The sequence below is a fragment of the Peromyscus californicus genome, unplaced genomic scaffold, assembly GCF_007827085.1.
Source record: "Peromyscus californicus insignis strain IS unplaced genomic scaffold, ASM782708v3 Scaffold_6__1_contigs__length_162567912, whole genome shotgun sequence".
In the NCBI taxonomy this organism is placed as follows: domain Eukaryota; kingdom Metazoa; phylum Chordata; class Mammalia; order Rodentia; family Cricetidae; genus Peromyscus; species Peromyscus californicus.
The window spans coordinates 136,747,036-136,763,724 of NW_026294584.1; the positions used below are offsets into that span (position 1 = coordinate 136,747,036).

The 16,689-nt window shown below is 42.7% G+C and overlaps 1 protein-coding gene across 1 annotated transcript in view; it reads left to right on the forward strand.

Moving 5' to 3' along the window:
* Positions 1 to 16,689, forward strand: part of LOC128099738 (alpha-2-macroglobulin-like) — a 70,839-nt gene that overhangs the window by 35,729 nt on the left and 18,421 nt on the right. Inside the window, exons 30-35 of the mRNA XM_052721559.1 lie at positions 1,762 to 1,980; positions 2,137 to 2,264; positions 3,084 to 3,174; positions 4,112 to 4,180; positions 5,277 to 5,379; positions 5,812 to 5,853. Of these exons, the coding sequence (XP_052577519.1) occupies positions 1,762 to 1,980; positions 2,137 to 2,264; positions 3,084 to 3,174; positions 4,112 to 4,180; positions 5,277 to 5,379; positions 5,812 to 5,853 (652 nt within the window). The remainder of the gene's footprint in view (positions 1 to 1,761; positions 1,981 to 2,136; positions 2,265 to 3,083; positions 3,175 to 4,111; positions 4,181 to 5,276; positions 5,380 to 5,811; positions 5,854 to 16,689) is intronic.

Here is a 16,689-nt window from a genome sequence, read left to right on the forward strand (position 1 = left end):
ATTGGTGGGTCTCTGTTTAAACTAGACAGTTTTGATGTTCCTCAGACACCTCTTGGTACACAAAAATATGTTTACTAGGAACATAATAGACTGTCTTTACTCATCCAATCTCTCAAGCTCAGCTCTATGTCCATGCATCTAAACAATTCATCAGCATGAGCCCAGCAAGAAGCTTCATTTTCAGAGGAAGTAGATGTTAGCATACATCCTCTCTAAGAGAAAAGAGAGTATGGAGAAATACAATCTTGCCCTTTTCTATTGCACTAAAAATAAGGTTATTTTTTCCACAAGAATGAAAAAAATGATTTTATTAAAAATTGCTTTCATGTATTTCTTAGAAATATCTATTTAAGTATGCCCTCCTAGCTCAGTGTCCATGGCATTGAGAACACAGCACAGCGAGGAGGAAGTGAGCACAGGTGGAATTCTGATGAAAGGGGAGAGTCAAGTAAGAATAGCAACACATCAGGAGGATGTTTAGAATAAGTGCCCTTTGCTTCCTTTGGAGAAACTGAGGCCTGACTCTAAGCAGTTATAAAAGGCTTTGGATTCTTTCTCATCAGCACAGGAGAAGTTTAATTTGGAAGGGGAGCCAGACCAAGCTCTGGCTGGGGAACAGCAGATAGGATCACAATGGTCAAAAGGGCCACCATAAGTAAATAGCCGAAGCCAATAAAGTATTCCATTCCCAGTTACGTATATTTTCTGCATCCTGTATCACACACACTTATATAAGGAGAGATCAATTTGCTGATAAACTTGTAGGGCACACAACCCAAGGCATATATGTGATGTTATGATCCCGTTATCCATCCAAAAGTTAGGATCAGTCTTTAAAGCTTAAATATCTAAGTGAGGAAAAATACAAAAATAGGAAATCTAAAACCCTTGTGACTGCTAACAGGACTTTGGAAAATTGGAGTTTTCATATCTATATTAGTGTCCCTTTCATTCCATAACAAAATATCTGAGAGTAATTCTACAAAGCACAGAGGCTGATTTAGCTTACAGGTTTTGATACTGGAAGTCTGGAGAAATATGAAATAAGGCTCTGGTCCAGGCTGCCCTGCCTGATGGCTTCCTCACCTTCTGGTGGATAGCTGTGGAGGGAACATATGTGGGAAGACGATATCCTATTTTAAAACAGGAAGCCAGAGATCTGTGTAGGGCCGGGGTTGTTCTTTTTATAACAACCCACTCATAAGAACTCCCTAGGATTCCCAGCAGAACATAATCCCTCCCAGGAACAATGAGGTCATTTATTCAAGGACCTCTGTATTAGTTACTAGCCTGTTGCTGGGATATAATACTATTATCAAGGTAACTTATAGAAGGAAGGGTTTTTTTTGGCTTATGGTCCCAGAGGGATCAGAGTCTGTCGTGGCAGGGGAAGTGTGGCAGCAAGGGACAGACATGGTGGCAGGAACCAGACACTGAGAGCTCACTTTTAATATCAAGCATGGAGCAGAGAGCAAAGTGCCAATAACGCAAGGCTTTTTACTCTCAATCCACCCCAATGGCATATTCTCCTCCAGCAAGGCCATACCAGCCAAAATTCCCTAAACAGTGTCACCCACAGGCGAACAGACAAGTGTTCCAATACATGAGCCTCTGTGGGACACTTTCATTCCAGAAAAACCTCCTACTTGCGTTGATCCATCTCCAATAGCGGCACCATGGGGACTAAGCTTCAAACTTTCGAGCAACAAATTGCTTCTAAACATAGCAATCCCTGAGTGAGTTGTGCCATTCCTCTTTCAGGACACAGTGGTGGCTTTGCAGGCTTTATCCAAATATGGAATAGCTACTTTCACAGGAGCTAAGAAAGCTGCACAGGTGACCATCTATTCTTCAGATTTATTTTCTACAAAATTCCAAGTGAACAATGGCAACCAGTTGTTATTACAGAGAGTCTCATTGCCGACTGTGCCTGGGGATTACACCACAGAGGTGACAGGAGAAGGGTGTGTGTACCTTCAGGTAAGACTTGGGCAGGAGAGGAGGGTCCCAGGCATTGTTCTCCCTGGGAAATCATAACCCAGTAAGCAAATGGCCAAGTCAGAGAAAGAGTCGAGGGAGTTGAGGGGAATTCTGAGGAAAGGAGAAAAATCGATGCCTGTCTTGAATGTTCCATAGACATCCTTGAAATACAATGTCCAACCAGAAGAAAAGGGGTTCCCATTTGCTTTAGTGGTGCAAACTCTGCCTCATATTTGTCATGATCACAAACCTCACACCAGCTTCCAGATCTTACTTAACATCAGGTAAGACTCATTTTCATAATTCGGGGCGGGGGAGGGGGACAATCCATCTTCTTACTGGAACTTCTCACTAAGCAAAACTGTTGGACAGTAAACATTTGAATCTGTTTGAAAAAAATAAGCTATTCTCTTAAGTTGGTAAAATCAAGTTTCTCGGAAGTGGAGCTCATGTCATCTGTCCTCTACCTTCAGAAGTTAATTCCTTCAAGTAATTACTTAACTCCTGATAATAAATAAATGAGCAATTTCACCCTTCGTCTATTTCTTGAATTCCTTCTATATAATGAAATTATATAGTAATCTTGGTCTTCACAGAAGAAAAACTTCTTGGAAGACTGAAATCAAAGGAAATAGTGGCTCATCCATTGTAATTCCACCGTCAATCAGTAAATCTAGTTATCTATAGTATAATCTGTTAGAGAAAACAGCACACTTATCCATAGCAGTAGTCAAGTGGCCATAGCACTTACAAAAATGTATCCACAAGACCCTTGTGGGTTGGCTGGCTACCCTACTCAGGGAACCATGGAGATAAAGTGAGAATAGCAAAATCCTAGTATAGATTAGAGGCCTCGAGGGCATGTCACCTGCGAAGCTTCCTTAAAACACAGATCTGAGTCCACATACTTGAAATTCTGATTCCAGATCTGATCTCTATGGATTTACTAAGTTCTATACAAATTCCAATACATAGAAAGTGTTCCAGGATCCTTGGAAAGTCTTATATATACTTTGTGGAATCATGGAATATTCAATATATAGACATAGAAAAGGAATATTAAATAATACAGGAAAACCTGTCTTTCTTCCCTGGATCTTCAGTTACATTGGAAGCCGTTTTAATTCCAACATGGCAATTGCTGATGTGAAGATGGTATCTGGCTTCATCCCCTTGAAACCAACAGTGAAGATGGTATGTTCACTATAATCCCAGGATAGCACATTTCATTTTATATGTTATGCATTAGCAGACCAAGGTAATATTTATTAAAACACTACTACATTAGGTCTTAAAGACTTATGCCTTCTCCAAATGAAGTGTTTGTGCTTGTGTATGTAGCATTGTTTAGATATCATGGCTACCAGGGAAACTTGTAAACATGTTATCTTTTGTCTCTTTATTTTCTTATTTTAATTAAAATATAGTTACATATTTTGCCCCTTCCTTTTCTTTCCTCCAACCTCTCCCACATTCCCCCTTTACTCTCTCTCTCAAATTCATGGGCCCTTTTTCTTTGTTATTGTTACATATTTTTATGTATATGTATACATATATAGACACATATAGAAATACAGCTTGCTAAGTCCATTTCATGTTGCTTGTGTGTATATGATTTCATAGTTGATCATTCAGTGATGGATAACCAGTTATGGGGCCCATCCCTGAGGAACACCCATTGTCCCTTTCAACAGTTGTCTAATTGCTTAAATCTTAGAATCTTAAGGAGATAAAGCCTGTGAATATCAACTAGTGAAATAATAAGAAAATGACTGATGTCATAAACTTCTGTAACACAGACGTTATTAAGTGAAAATGAGATTGTTTTAAGTTAGAGGGGAAAAAAACAAGGAAAAAGGTCTCCTTCGTGAATAAATAAAATGTTACTTGAACCTTGAACAATGACTAATTCCCTTTCTTCAGATACATCAGCCTTACAAGTGCACCATATGCCACACTAATAGTATGCCCTTCATCCAAACTACCTTCCATTTTCACTTTTACTTTTTTATTTATAAGGGACCTTTGAAGAAATTCTACCCTCGGTATTTTGATAATAGTTTTATTTTCCCTGGATTCTCCAGGGGTTTCATCTATTTATTAACATTTGTGATGTCTCCATTTTCTCCAGCTTGAAATATCTATGGATGTGAGCCGGACAGAAGTCAGCAATGATCACGTCTTGATTTACATGGAGAAGGTGAGAGCCCTAACTGTCTGGTGCAAAACACGTAGAATAGAATCCTCCAGGAGCCGTCTGGAAACTGAGTGTATGTATTTTAGAGTCATCACCTCAATGCCAGAGATATGAGAATTCTAGTATCACAGTGGCTGCCCCCTCTTTGGAGATATTCCATCTGAGACTATGAGTAAAAATGCCACATGATACTCCTGGGGTATGAATACTTCCAGGGACCTGTAAGACATTCTCCATAACAGTTCTCATTATATCAACCAGTTAGCTTGGAGATACTGAATAATGCAGGGAAATGATTATTGTGATCAGTCAGTCATTACATTATCATCTTCATCAACAGTATAAAAGGAGAAAATGCCATCAATCTCAGCTGGCACTTGGACCGCATAATAGTAAAACACCAATCTACCCATGGACTAATAATCGAGAAGACAGGTGCAGTAGCATAGTTATTTAGACCTCTGTAGATAGGAATTTCAGTTGAAAAAGCAGCAGTGATTCATCTTTTATAGTTCATCTTTATAGTATCTGTATTTTTTACAAAATGGAAAGGCAAAACTATACTAAACCTCTGAAATTTAAAAGAAGATATAATAGGTAGTTAACAGAAAGCTGGAGTACACACACACATACACACACACAAACACAAACACAAACACCATGAACAGAGCCATGTGCTGGTGTTGACTAATGCAGCAGTTCTCAACCTGTGAGTCATGACTCCTTTGGAGGTCAACATATCAGGTATCCTGCATATCAGACATTTACATTCTGACTCATAACAGTAGCAAAATTATAGTAATGAAGTAGCAATGGAATAATTTTATGGATGGGGATCACCACAACATAAAGAACTGTATTAAAGGGTCACAGCATTAGGAAGGTTGAGAACCACTGGATTGAGGCCTATGTAGTGATGAAGTTATGTTAGATATTTAAGAAGTAATTTTTCCCATTTACTCTGAAGCTTTCTACACCATGCACCACACTGCTAGCAGATAAAGCCCCCACCCCCTAAAACCCTAATCAATACTTATCTGTTTATTCAAAGTGAGAAGAAAGCTCCCAGGAAAGTCACTGAGCTCCTTTTGATTTCCAGGTGTCAAGTGAAATGATAAACTTGTCCTTCATGGTTCAGCAAGATATTCTAATAAGAGACTTAAAGCCAGCCATAGTGAAGGTCTATGATTACTATGAGAAAGGTGAGTGTGAGCCACCTGAACAGAGATATCCAACTTCTGATCACAGGACTCAAGAATGTGTTGGGTGACTTGTTAGCACGGGCTTCTCATCACTTAGTGTTGTCTCCATCAGGTTGGATACTTGACTTTTTAATCTCCTTACTTCTATGGGAGAAATCACATTTTAAATATATCAACCAGCAAAACCAAACAGCTGCACAGTTAACTTCCTGTTGGATAGACCAATTGTAGGACAATATGAGATTTAAGGATGTATAACGACTGACTGTCAAGAATCTGGAGTAAAAGAAGATGTGGCTCATTGTACCTGGAAGGATGCCCAAGGCAGCAAACAGTGCATCAGGGGAATGACATGGGCATTTCCATTGCAATCGGAGATGCTCATAGTGACATCACATAATGGTGTTTGTTTCTGTTTTCTCTTTCTCTCAGAGGAGTTTGCAGTTGCTGAGTACAGTGCTCCTTGCCACAAAGGTAAACGATTCATACTCCTGTAAAGGGTAGCCAGAATTCCTCTGGCTTGTCTTCCAAATTTCCTCCTCCAAGAAAGTCTACATAAACATTCTTCTTAGAAATCATTTTGCTTATATTGCATATTATTATAGAAAAACATGTGTTGGAGAGGCCTGGTGCCTCTTCAGCTCTCAGCTAGTTTGTGGCACTGATGGTTGGGTAATTATCTGTAATTATTTCATTTCCTCCTGTATTCATTGAACTGTCTTAGATACCACCCTATTTATACTTAGAGGCAAGGACATTGCTTGCTCATGGAAACCCAAGCCCATGTTAATGTTCTTTTCTTTTCACTACTACAGATTATCAAAATGACTGAAGACACCATGAGTAAAGTGTTTTACTGGAGTCCTGTTCTTAGGACTTTCTAAGAAAGACATTGTTTTTGTATTTTCAGAGAACTGATAAATAAAACATTTTTTTTCTATCTATTAGTCACCGTTCTCTCATTCATTCAGTCATCATTTTTTACATTTCCATGCTTCCAGATCTAATACTCAATAAAAACTGATAAAAACTAAGAATGGAAGAAATTCAGAACACCAAAAAGTGATACAGTGATATTAGTTTGAATAGGCTTCATGGGGTGGGGATGGGGCAAAAAATATTGGCTCATAGCTAGGAGAAAGTAAAATATGTCTGTTTGTAGGAATGCCTGAAGGAAGAGCCTAAGAGTATATGTTTATGAGCTAATAAAAGACTCACTTGATCAGAAATATGAAGTTGGATACGTTTTATTGAAAAATAGCCTCACTGCTTGGCATTTATGTGTTCCATGAAAGGATAAAATCTGCCAAGGAGTAGTGGGAGTGGCCCATCCATTAACCTTGACGCTCAGATTCCACAGTGGATGGCTTCTGAGACTGAAGTTGTGATCCATGTAGATGAGAGTCGAGTATTCTCAGAAGGAAGACTATATATGACTCAAGTCCATGTGTGTGTGTTGGGGGGGGCGGGTGCGGGGGTGATATATGAGAGCACCTGCAGCTCCTGGGTCACCAAGTCAGGCTGAAAGGATAAAAACAAAGTCAAGGGGGTGTTAGCCAGAGCAACCAGAGCTCTCACCATGTCTGGTCTCGTGTGCTCCACTCTTTCCCTTCCTTAGTTTATTTTTCTTGCATTCAATGTTTAAATTACTCTTATGTGAAAGGGTACACAGAAGCTTTCAGAGATTGTAGGGGAGAACTGTAGGACATTAAGACAGAAGAATCCAGAGGTAAGACACTGGAGGCAATCCTGGCCCCCTAGCCTTAATTGGACATGAAAATGACAGTGTTTACTTTGGCAGGAGGTGAGTGGAGGTGGTATAAACTGACACCATGAAAGGACTTTGAAATGTAATCAATCCTTAGTTCTGTTTCCAGGATAAACACAAAAAAGAACAATCATATTTTGTAAGAAATCATGCTGTAAGCACCTCACAGCTTTAGTCCCTTTCTCCTTGTCTGTGTGGGACTCATAATTGAAAACGTGTTTTCAGAGAGTGCTTGTGGCAAATCATTAGCTGTCACACCTAGTCCAAAAAGGTTCATTCCTGAAATACCAATTGTTCGCTTTGCATCTGGAAAGAACAGGATTATTGGATGGCCTATGAAACTGAAGGAAACAATGCTGCAGGAAACAGCTGTGTACGTTTCTCTATGCCAGACTCAGACAGACAAATACCACACAGGGGAGAAGGGTTCTGTGGTGATAGGTTGTTGTACTCTAAGAAAATTTATCTAAAGATCAGAGGACAGAACCAGCCAGAGTTAAACATAGAGGCCAGGCAGTGGTGGCACACACCTTTAATCCCAGCTCTTGAGATCTCATGCCTTTGCTACCAGTATGTGGGAAGCACACATGCCATTAATCCCAGCACTAGGAAGGTTGAGATAGGAAGTGAAATGGCTGGGCGGAGAAAGGAATATAAGGCATGAGGAGACAAGAGAATTTAAGAGACCTTTCGGCTGAGGACTCAGAGGCATTCAGTCTGAGGATTCGTGGAGACAAGATTGGCTGAGGAGTTGGTAAGTGGCTGTGGTTCATTTCCTCTGATCTTTCAGCATTTACCCCAATATCTGACTCCAGATTTTTATTAAAAGACCGTTTAGGATTCATGCAATATTGAGAGCCACTGGTAGCAATAGTCCATGAGAGTATACAGCAGTGACAACTAGAGTTCAGAAGGTCAACCTATTGGAACTAAGGGTTCTGTTAGAGGAGACCATCACACAAGGCCTTTTGAATGAACTGGCTGTCTCTTGTTGTAAACTTCTTGTGCAATAACAGCTATGATTCTCCCCATTTACTGTGCATTTCCATGTTAATGTGTACATGTAATCTCATGACTGCATCTCATTGTGGATAGTCTAGAAGAAGGTTTACTAAATATGCTTCATATTAGATCTATTGTTCCATGTAGACTGTAGACACTTAGAGGTCTTACTCTCCATCCTTAGCCACTGACAAGGTAAATACTGGCCATACAAAGTGTCTTCATAGAACTTTCACAGAGCAGAATTGCAGGTTCCTGGCCTTGTTAGATCAAAAGTCTTCAGAAGAATTACAGTGAACCAGAAGTGATAGTGCAGGTGTCTGGCCTTGGTATATCTTAGTCCTTCAAGAGATCAATACCACCTATGTTGCCCTAAGCGTCCTCCACTAGCACCTCCCTACTCTGATTCAAATAACAATTAACACTTTGTATTTATTTCTACACTAGTTTTTTTTTTTCCATTGAGGAGAAATTTATTTTTTTAAAAGCAAAATTGTTAAAAAGAGGTACTATATGGAGGCTTTGAACAAGGAACAAAATGTTTCTGTATGTCTTTAAAAACATCCCTTGAAATTTCCATCTCTATTTTAATGTATCTGTAGTGCAAATATGTAGATTTTGTGCTATCTTTTTTTTTTCTTAACTATAAATGCCAGGCCTTAGCTTGGCTTGTTTCTTGCCAGTTTTTTTTTTATTTTTATTTTGCAATACAATTCAGTTCTACATATCAGCCACAGATTCCCTTGTTCCCTGACCTCCCGCTCCCTTCACTTTCCCCCCAGCCCACCCCCCATTCCCACCTCCTCCAGGGCAAAGCCTTCCCTGCGGACTGAGATCAACCTGGTAGACTCAGTCCAGGTAGGACCAGTCCCCTCCTCCCAGGCTGAGCCAAGCGATCCTGCATAGGCCCCAGGTTTCAAACAGCCAACTCATGCAATGATCACAGGACCCAGTCCCACTGCCTGGATGCCTCCCAAACAGATCAAGCCAATCAACTGTCTCACCCATTCAGAGGGCCTGATCCAGTTGGTGACCCCTTAGCTATTGGTTCATAGTTCATGTGTTTCCATTCGTTTGGCTATTTGTCCCTGTGCTTTATCCAACCTTGGTCTTAACAATTCTCGCTCATATAAACCCTCCTAATTCTCGCTAATTGGACTCCCAGAGATCCACCCGGGACCTAGCCATGGATCTTTGCATCCAGTCCCTCAGTAGTTGGATGAGGTTTCTAGCATGACAATTAGGGTGTTTGGCCATCCCATCACCAGAGTAGGTCAGTTCGGGCTGTCTCTCGACCATTGCCAGCAGTCTGTTGTGTGGGTATCTTTGTGGATTTCTGTGGGCCTCTCTAGCACTTTGCTTCTTCCTATTCTCATGTGGTCTTCATTTACCATGGTCTCCTATTCCTTGTTCTCCCTCTCTGTTGTTGATCCAGCTGGGATCTCCCGCTCCCCCAAGCTCTCTTTCCCTTGACCCTTGCCTTTCACTACCCCCACTTATGTCCAGGCTGTTCACGTAGATCTCATTCCATTTCTCTGTCATTGGGCGATCCCCGTGTCTTTCTTGGGGTCCTGTTTTCCAGGTAGCCTCCCTGGTGATGTGAGTAACAGTCCAGTCATCCTTGTTCCACATCTAGTATCCTCCTATGAGTGAGTACATACCATGTTTGTCTTTCTGAGTCTGGGTTACCTCACTCAGGATGATTTTTTTCTAGATCCATCCATTTGTGTGCAAACCTTATGATGTCATTGTTTTTCTCTGCTGAGTAGTATTCCATTGTGTATATGTACCACATTTTGTTTATCCATTCTTCAGTTGAAGGGCATCTAGGTTGTTTCCATGTTCTGGCTATTACAAACAATGCTGATATGAACTTAGCTGAACAAGTGCTCTTGTGGTGTGGTTGAGCATTCCTTGGGTATATGCCCAAGAGTGGTATAGCTGGATCTTGGGGGAGATGGATTATGGTGTCTTCAGTGTTTTTGATCTTAGCCATTCTGACAGGCATAAGGTGGTATCTCAGAGTTGTTTTGATTTGCATTTCCCTGAAGATTAGGGATGTTGAGCAATTCCTTAAATGTCTTTCAGCCATTTGAGTTTCCTCTGTTGAGAATTCTCTGTTTAGTTCTGTAGCCCATTTCTTCATTGGACTGTTGGGCATTTTGATGTCTAATTTCTTGAGTTCCTTATATATTCTGGATATCAGTCCTCTGTCAGATGTGGGGTTGGTGAAGATCTTTTCCCATTCTGTAGGCTGCCGTTTTGCCTTGTTGACCGTATCCTTTGCTCTACAAAAGCTTCTCAGTTTCAAGAGGTCCCATTGATTGATTGTTTCTCTCAGTGTCTGTGCTACTGGTGTTCTATTTAGGAAGTGGTCTCCTATGCCAATGCGTTCAAGACTACTTCCTACTTTCTCTTCTAGCAGGTTCAGAGTAGCTGGATTTATGTTGAGGTCCTTGATCCACTTGGACTTAAGTTTTGTGCACGGTGATAGATATGGATCTATTTGCAGCCTTCTACATGTTGATATCCAGTTATGCCAGCACCATTTGTTGAAGATGCTTTCTTTTTTCCATTGTGCACTTTTGGCTTCTTTGTCAAAAATTATATGTTCATAGGTGTGCGGATTAATGTCAGAGTCTTCAATTCTATTCCATTTGTCCACATGTCAGTTTTTATGCCAGTACCAAGCTGTTTTTATTACTGTAGCTCTATAGTAGAGCTTGAAGTCAGGGATCGTGATGCCTCCAGAGGTTGTCTACACTAGTTTTTAATGGAAGATTTTAGGCTCAGTAGACTAATTATATAGGTCCTGAGATTCAGGTGACTAACAGAAAAAGGCTGTTAACTGACTAACCATATCTGGATATTATTAATCACATAAAATAGTATACATATTCTTTGCCTTTTCCTTAAATCTCTCATAGGTTTAATTTCTTTCCTTGTAACTTTTGTAGCTATCCCTTTAAGAGATAGCCAGAATTGTTTACAATCTACAGCTGTTGTCAATCACCAATTAAGTTGACCTAGTCTTTGCCAAGTGTGACTCATATCAGAATACTTGTCCCTGAGAGTTTACTTTGTAGTTTTTACTAACAAGTTGTTAATGAATGGACGCACGCACGCGCACACACACACACACACACACACACACACACACACACACACACACACACACACGCTTGGGGGGAACAAAGAAGGAGAGAAGATGGAAAACACCTAGATAGAGATGAAAGAACAGGAAGAGAATTGATTGAGAAGAACAGAGATGAGGACGGAGATGGAAAGAACAAGAACAAGATAGAATGAAGAGAGAACAGCAGGAGAGACTGAGAGGAGCTAAGTGTGAGAGCAGAAAAGAAACTGTGTAGACAGAATTGACTTCGAAGAATAAAGTGAATGGACTGACGAACTCAGTGTGCTTAGATTCATTTATATCCCTCAGATTAGTATCCTCAGCCGCTTGTAGCATCTGTTCTGGACGCTGATAGAAATCCCCTCAAGGCAGGCACTTGGGGAGAATTTATTAGTGCAACAGGGTTCTTCTACTTCTATGCCCGTGATTCGCCATGATATTCTGTCTTCCATTTAAGCCATTTCTTGGTGAGGCTTCCAATTAAGATTTCTTTTTGTTTAAATTACTCAGTTGTTTATATCCAAAATTTCAATTTTATTATTTCCAGTATTCTGCCTCTTAATTGTACTTTTCTTTCTTATACTGTATTGCCTTCCTTATTTCATTTATCTGTTCCTGCACTCTGAAGGCTGAAGTAAGGGAGACTGCCTGCCTCAGGCCAGTCTGTGCCTTCTGGCTAGAACTCAAAAGGAAGAAGGGAGGGAGGGTGAGTGAGTGAAAAAGCAAAAAGCTTGCCGCTAGTCTCAAGGAACAAAAGCAGCAAGACAGAAGGAGGCAGAGTCCAAAGAAAGAACACACCATGAACACTGGGCTCGTCACTGAGTTGATCTGTATGCAAACAGGGGTTCTAGGGATACCGTAAGATACAGCTGCCAAGAAAATCCTCCCTTCTCTGCCTTCAACCGGAACAGCTGCAGGAGGCCATTTTGAAGAAGTCACTGCTGCTGGATAACTCCGCTATTGTAGTTTAGCGGCAGCGGGGAGAACACCATACAACAAGTGGGAGGTTTATTGGGGAAGGGGAGCGAAACGGCGCAGAGACCAGCCTCTGAGGGAGAAGTGGCGGGGTCCACCTTTTATAAGGAGATGTAGTGCATGTACACAGAAACTACATAGCAACATAGCGGATGATGTATTCTGAGGACCCTGAGCAGGCCAGTGTGATGCCTGAATGCTGATAAGCAAATGCACGCAGGGATGACATATCCTGCCAGGTCCCAAGGGCAGGCCAGTATAATGCCTGAATGCTAACGTTCCTCCTTTCTGTTTATTATAAAAAAAAGGTGGCTCCAGGTTTTTATTATAAGACCTTTAGGAATTTGTGCAACACTGTTGTTTCTTACCCACCTGACATGTTTGGTCTTTATGCCTCCAGCTCTGTGGCTAATGCTTGGCAGTCCTGTAACAACAGCTAATTAATTGTTTGATTAGAGAAATTTGAATGTTTCATTGGAAATATATAGACAAGAAATCGATGAAGCAAGGTGTGATTAGTAGAGACAGGAGAACGAGGAGAGGGGTCAGGAAGGAAAGCATCCTCTTCCATGTGTGATTCTCAATTTGGGAGAGTTGAGTATGACTGCTGGGTGAAGCCTCATTCTTCTGGAATTGGGAACAAGACAGTTGATCTCATCCTCTGAAACTTAAGGGAGCAGAGTCCTGCTGGGGTTGATGTGTATGAAGAAAAATTATCTTGAGATGAGAAATTAAAGGGCTTGAGATGGGATAAATGAATCCAATGAGAGAGGCCCTCAAGCTTAGCAGCTGTGGGAGTTACAAGAATTCCCTTGAAGGGACCCTGCCATTTAGGGGGGAGGGGGAGGGGCATTGGTCTAGAGGAGAGAGAAGGACTTGGTCCCCAATGGACAGGGGTTGGCACATGGTCAGGGTAGGGAGTGATCAGTAAAGTTTCATAGAAGAGAGTGGAGATGATAGAGTAAGGAAGTGAGTAGGTTATCAGGAGAGGTGAGGGTTTGGATAAGAGACCAGGAGTTAGAACCAGCTTCCCGAGTTCAAATGGTAAGATTGAAAGGGGTTGCTTGGAAACCTAAAAAGAGCCAGAAGCAGGAGCTTTACTCAATCTAGGTGATTTTCCCTTGGCATTTTAGCAATGATGTTTTTTAAGGAGTGGTTAGTTTGTTCTGTCTTTCCTGAGGACTGGGTGTGGTATGGGGTATGAAAATGCCAAGGAATGCTGGGGACTTTGGATAAGGTTTGGGAAATCTGGAAGGTGATTTCAGGACCATTGTCTGACTGGAGGGAGGCAAGGATTCCAAATCGGAGAATAATCTCCTGGAGAAGGAGGTCAGAGACTGTCTGAGCCCTTTTGTTAGTGATTGGGAAGGCCCCCACCCAGCCTGAGAATGTTTTCCACTAGGACCAGGAGGTACTTAACTCGTCTGACTGTGGGCATGTGGGTAAAGTCAAGTTGCTAGTCAGTCCCTGGGAGGGATCCTCTGGCCTGGTGAGCAGGAAAAGGAGAGCTGCAGCATCTGAAACTGGGGTCTGACATTTGACAGACTTTACAAGAGGCAGTATTAGTTCTTAAGAAATGCAAGTCCTCAGGGGTGGGCTGGAGGTGAGCCTTGACAAAGTGAGACAGAGTCTGGCTATTAGGATGAAAGAGTTGGTGTAGATAGGACAGAATTTGTCAAGTGTCAGGGGGTGACAGTGGGATGTGGGTTGTAATGCAAGGATTCTCTGTAGTGGGTAAGATGAGCTGGGCCTAGTGAGCTCAGCAATTTCCCTTAGAGGTGATGGAGTTGTCAGTCTAATGAGACCCGCAATGAATAATTCCTGTAGCTGTGGAGAGATGGGAGGCTTTTAGCATGGCCATAATTTGACCTGAGTTAGTTATGGACCCTTCTTTCGTTGTAAGTAGCCTGTGCTCTTTCCAGATGGCAGAGTGGGACAGGAGGATATGAAAAACACATTTGGAGTCTGTGTAAACATTTAGGAATTGTCCTTGTGCCAATTGGAAGTCATGGGTGAGAGGTATTAGTTCATCCTGTTGGTTAGTAGTGTGGGCGGGGAGTGCCTGTGCCTCAAGCACCTCAGTGTCTGACACTATGACATAACCTGCTTTTCAGGTCCCCTCATGTAAACAGGAGCTGCCATCTGTGTACCAGGTATAGACGGCTTGAGTTCAATGTGCCCTCCTGCATGTGTAAGGGACGGGGCAGTAGTTCCTCTAAGGTTTCAATGCAAGAATGAGATGGGGGGTGGTCAGTGTTTGGTCAAGGCAGAAAGTTTGAGATATTGAGGGGTGGGCAAGATCGGAAAGTAAGTGTGGCTTCTTCTACTAGTGCCACCTAGAGAGAAAGATCCTGGGAAAGAGGTTGAGTTTGTAAGCCTTTATAAGTTAAGAGATGGGACAGGTTGTAGGAGGAGAAGATAATGGTGGGTGACTCAAAGGTTAGTTTTTTTTGATTCACAAATAAGGAGCTCAGCAGCTGCTAAAGCATGTACATAGGGTGCCCATCTCTGGGTGATAAGGTCTAGGTTTTTGACAGGCATGCTACAGGTTCAAAGGAAGGTCCCAGTTGGTGGCCTAGGACCCAAGGACATATCCCTCTTTTTCTTACATGGAGGGAGAAGGGATGAGTCAGGTCTGGGAGATGAAGTGCTGGGGACTAGAGGGGGCCTGCTGGAGCTTCTGAAAGGGCTTAGTGATGGGAGTGAGGGGTTCATGTGGGGGACCAAGGGCTGCCTCATATAAGGGGTGGGCAAGGAGGGAAAAAGAGGGAATCCACGAACGAAAGAAGCTAGCTGTTCCTAGGATGATAAAATCTCCTCTTTAGTAGAGGGGACTGCAAGAGGCTGGATTAGGCGTTTTCTATCAAAAGTTAATGGCTTTGCAGGTTGGGGTTATGGTTAGTCCCAATTAGGTGACCTGAGGAGTGGACAGTTGGACTTGGAGGGTGAGACTCTATAACCCCAGTTAGACAAGAAATTTAGAAGAGCAGAGGTGTCAGTTTGGCTAATTTGTAGGGACAGACTGCAGAGGAGAAGGTCATCGACATAGTGTATGAGTTTAGATTTGGGGAGAGACAGAGTAGATCAGAAGCCAGGGTCTGGCCAAATAGGTGTGGGCTGTCCCGGAACCCCTGGGACAGGACAGTCCAAGTGAGCTGAGTAGAGAGTTGGGTGTCAGGGTCAGTCCAGATGAAAGCAAAGATGTTTTGAGACTGAGTGCTAAGAGGGATAGACAAGCAAACATCCTTGAGATCCAGAACTGAGAAATGGGAGGTTCCTGAGGGGATGGTGGAGAGGAGTGCGTAAGGGTTAAGCACCGTAAGACAGAGGGGGACCACTGCAGAATTAGTGAGCTGGAGGTCTTGAGCCAGGTGGTAGGTCCCATTAGACTTTTTAACTGCAAGTATGGGGGTATTAAAAGGAGAAGATGTGGGATAAAGTAGTTTTTTTTTTCTTTGAAGGTCAGAGATGATAGGTTTAAGTCCCCTTAAGAGAATGGGTACTGGGCTTGAGTAATGTACTGTGTAGAGTCCTGTAATGGGATGATAAGGGGAGAATGGTGTCTAGCACAGAGGGGTTTGGGGTGTCCCAGACTTAGGGGTCCACCTGGGAGGCTGGCCGAGGAAACATGTTGGAACCAGTAGGGTGGGTGGCTAGGAGGAGGAGGAGAGGGGCTGCAGGCAAGTTTGGGGTCAGGTGAATGGCGGGGAGCAAAAGAAATAGAAGCTCCCACTTTGTCTAAAAGGTCCCTTCCCACTAATGGTACAGGACACGTTGGCAACACCAGAAATGAATGAGTGAGTGGAATACCCCTGAAAATGCAATTGAGTGGTGGGGTCTGGTGAGGTAGGTAAGGCTGTCTTGCTACCCCAACAATAGGGAAATGAGGAGAGGTGGGTCCCTCAAACTTCTTCATGACCAAGTAAGTGGCCCCAGTGTCCAAGAGGAAGGAGATGGGTCACCCTGATACTGCGATGACTACCTGGGGCTCCCTGTCAAAGATGACAGTGGTCAGGTTAAGAGATCCCGGTTCCCCACAGTCATCCATGGCCAGGCCTAAAAGGTTGGTTAGAGGGTGGTCTGCATCTGATGTCCCCATGCTACGAGGGGCACAGGGACAGTCAACAGCCCAGTGTCCCTCTTGGTGACACTTTGGGCCTAGGTAGCTTGCAGGAATTAGGCCAAGCCTGGGGCCAGTGACCCTCCTGATCACATTGAAGCAGGGACTCAGTGGTCCTCGAGCCCCAGGGGGAAAGGGAGTATGGGCAGTTGCTGAAGCTGGTCAGATGGCCTTGGCCAGCATTTAGTACTTTGTTTATGAGCTTTTTCATCTCTCCCATGGTACACCTTAAAGGCCAGTGCTAAGACTTCTGCCTGTGGGGTTAGGGGCTGTAGCAGGGTCCTTGCTGTTGTTCCCTTTGGGGGCGGG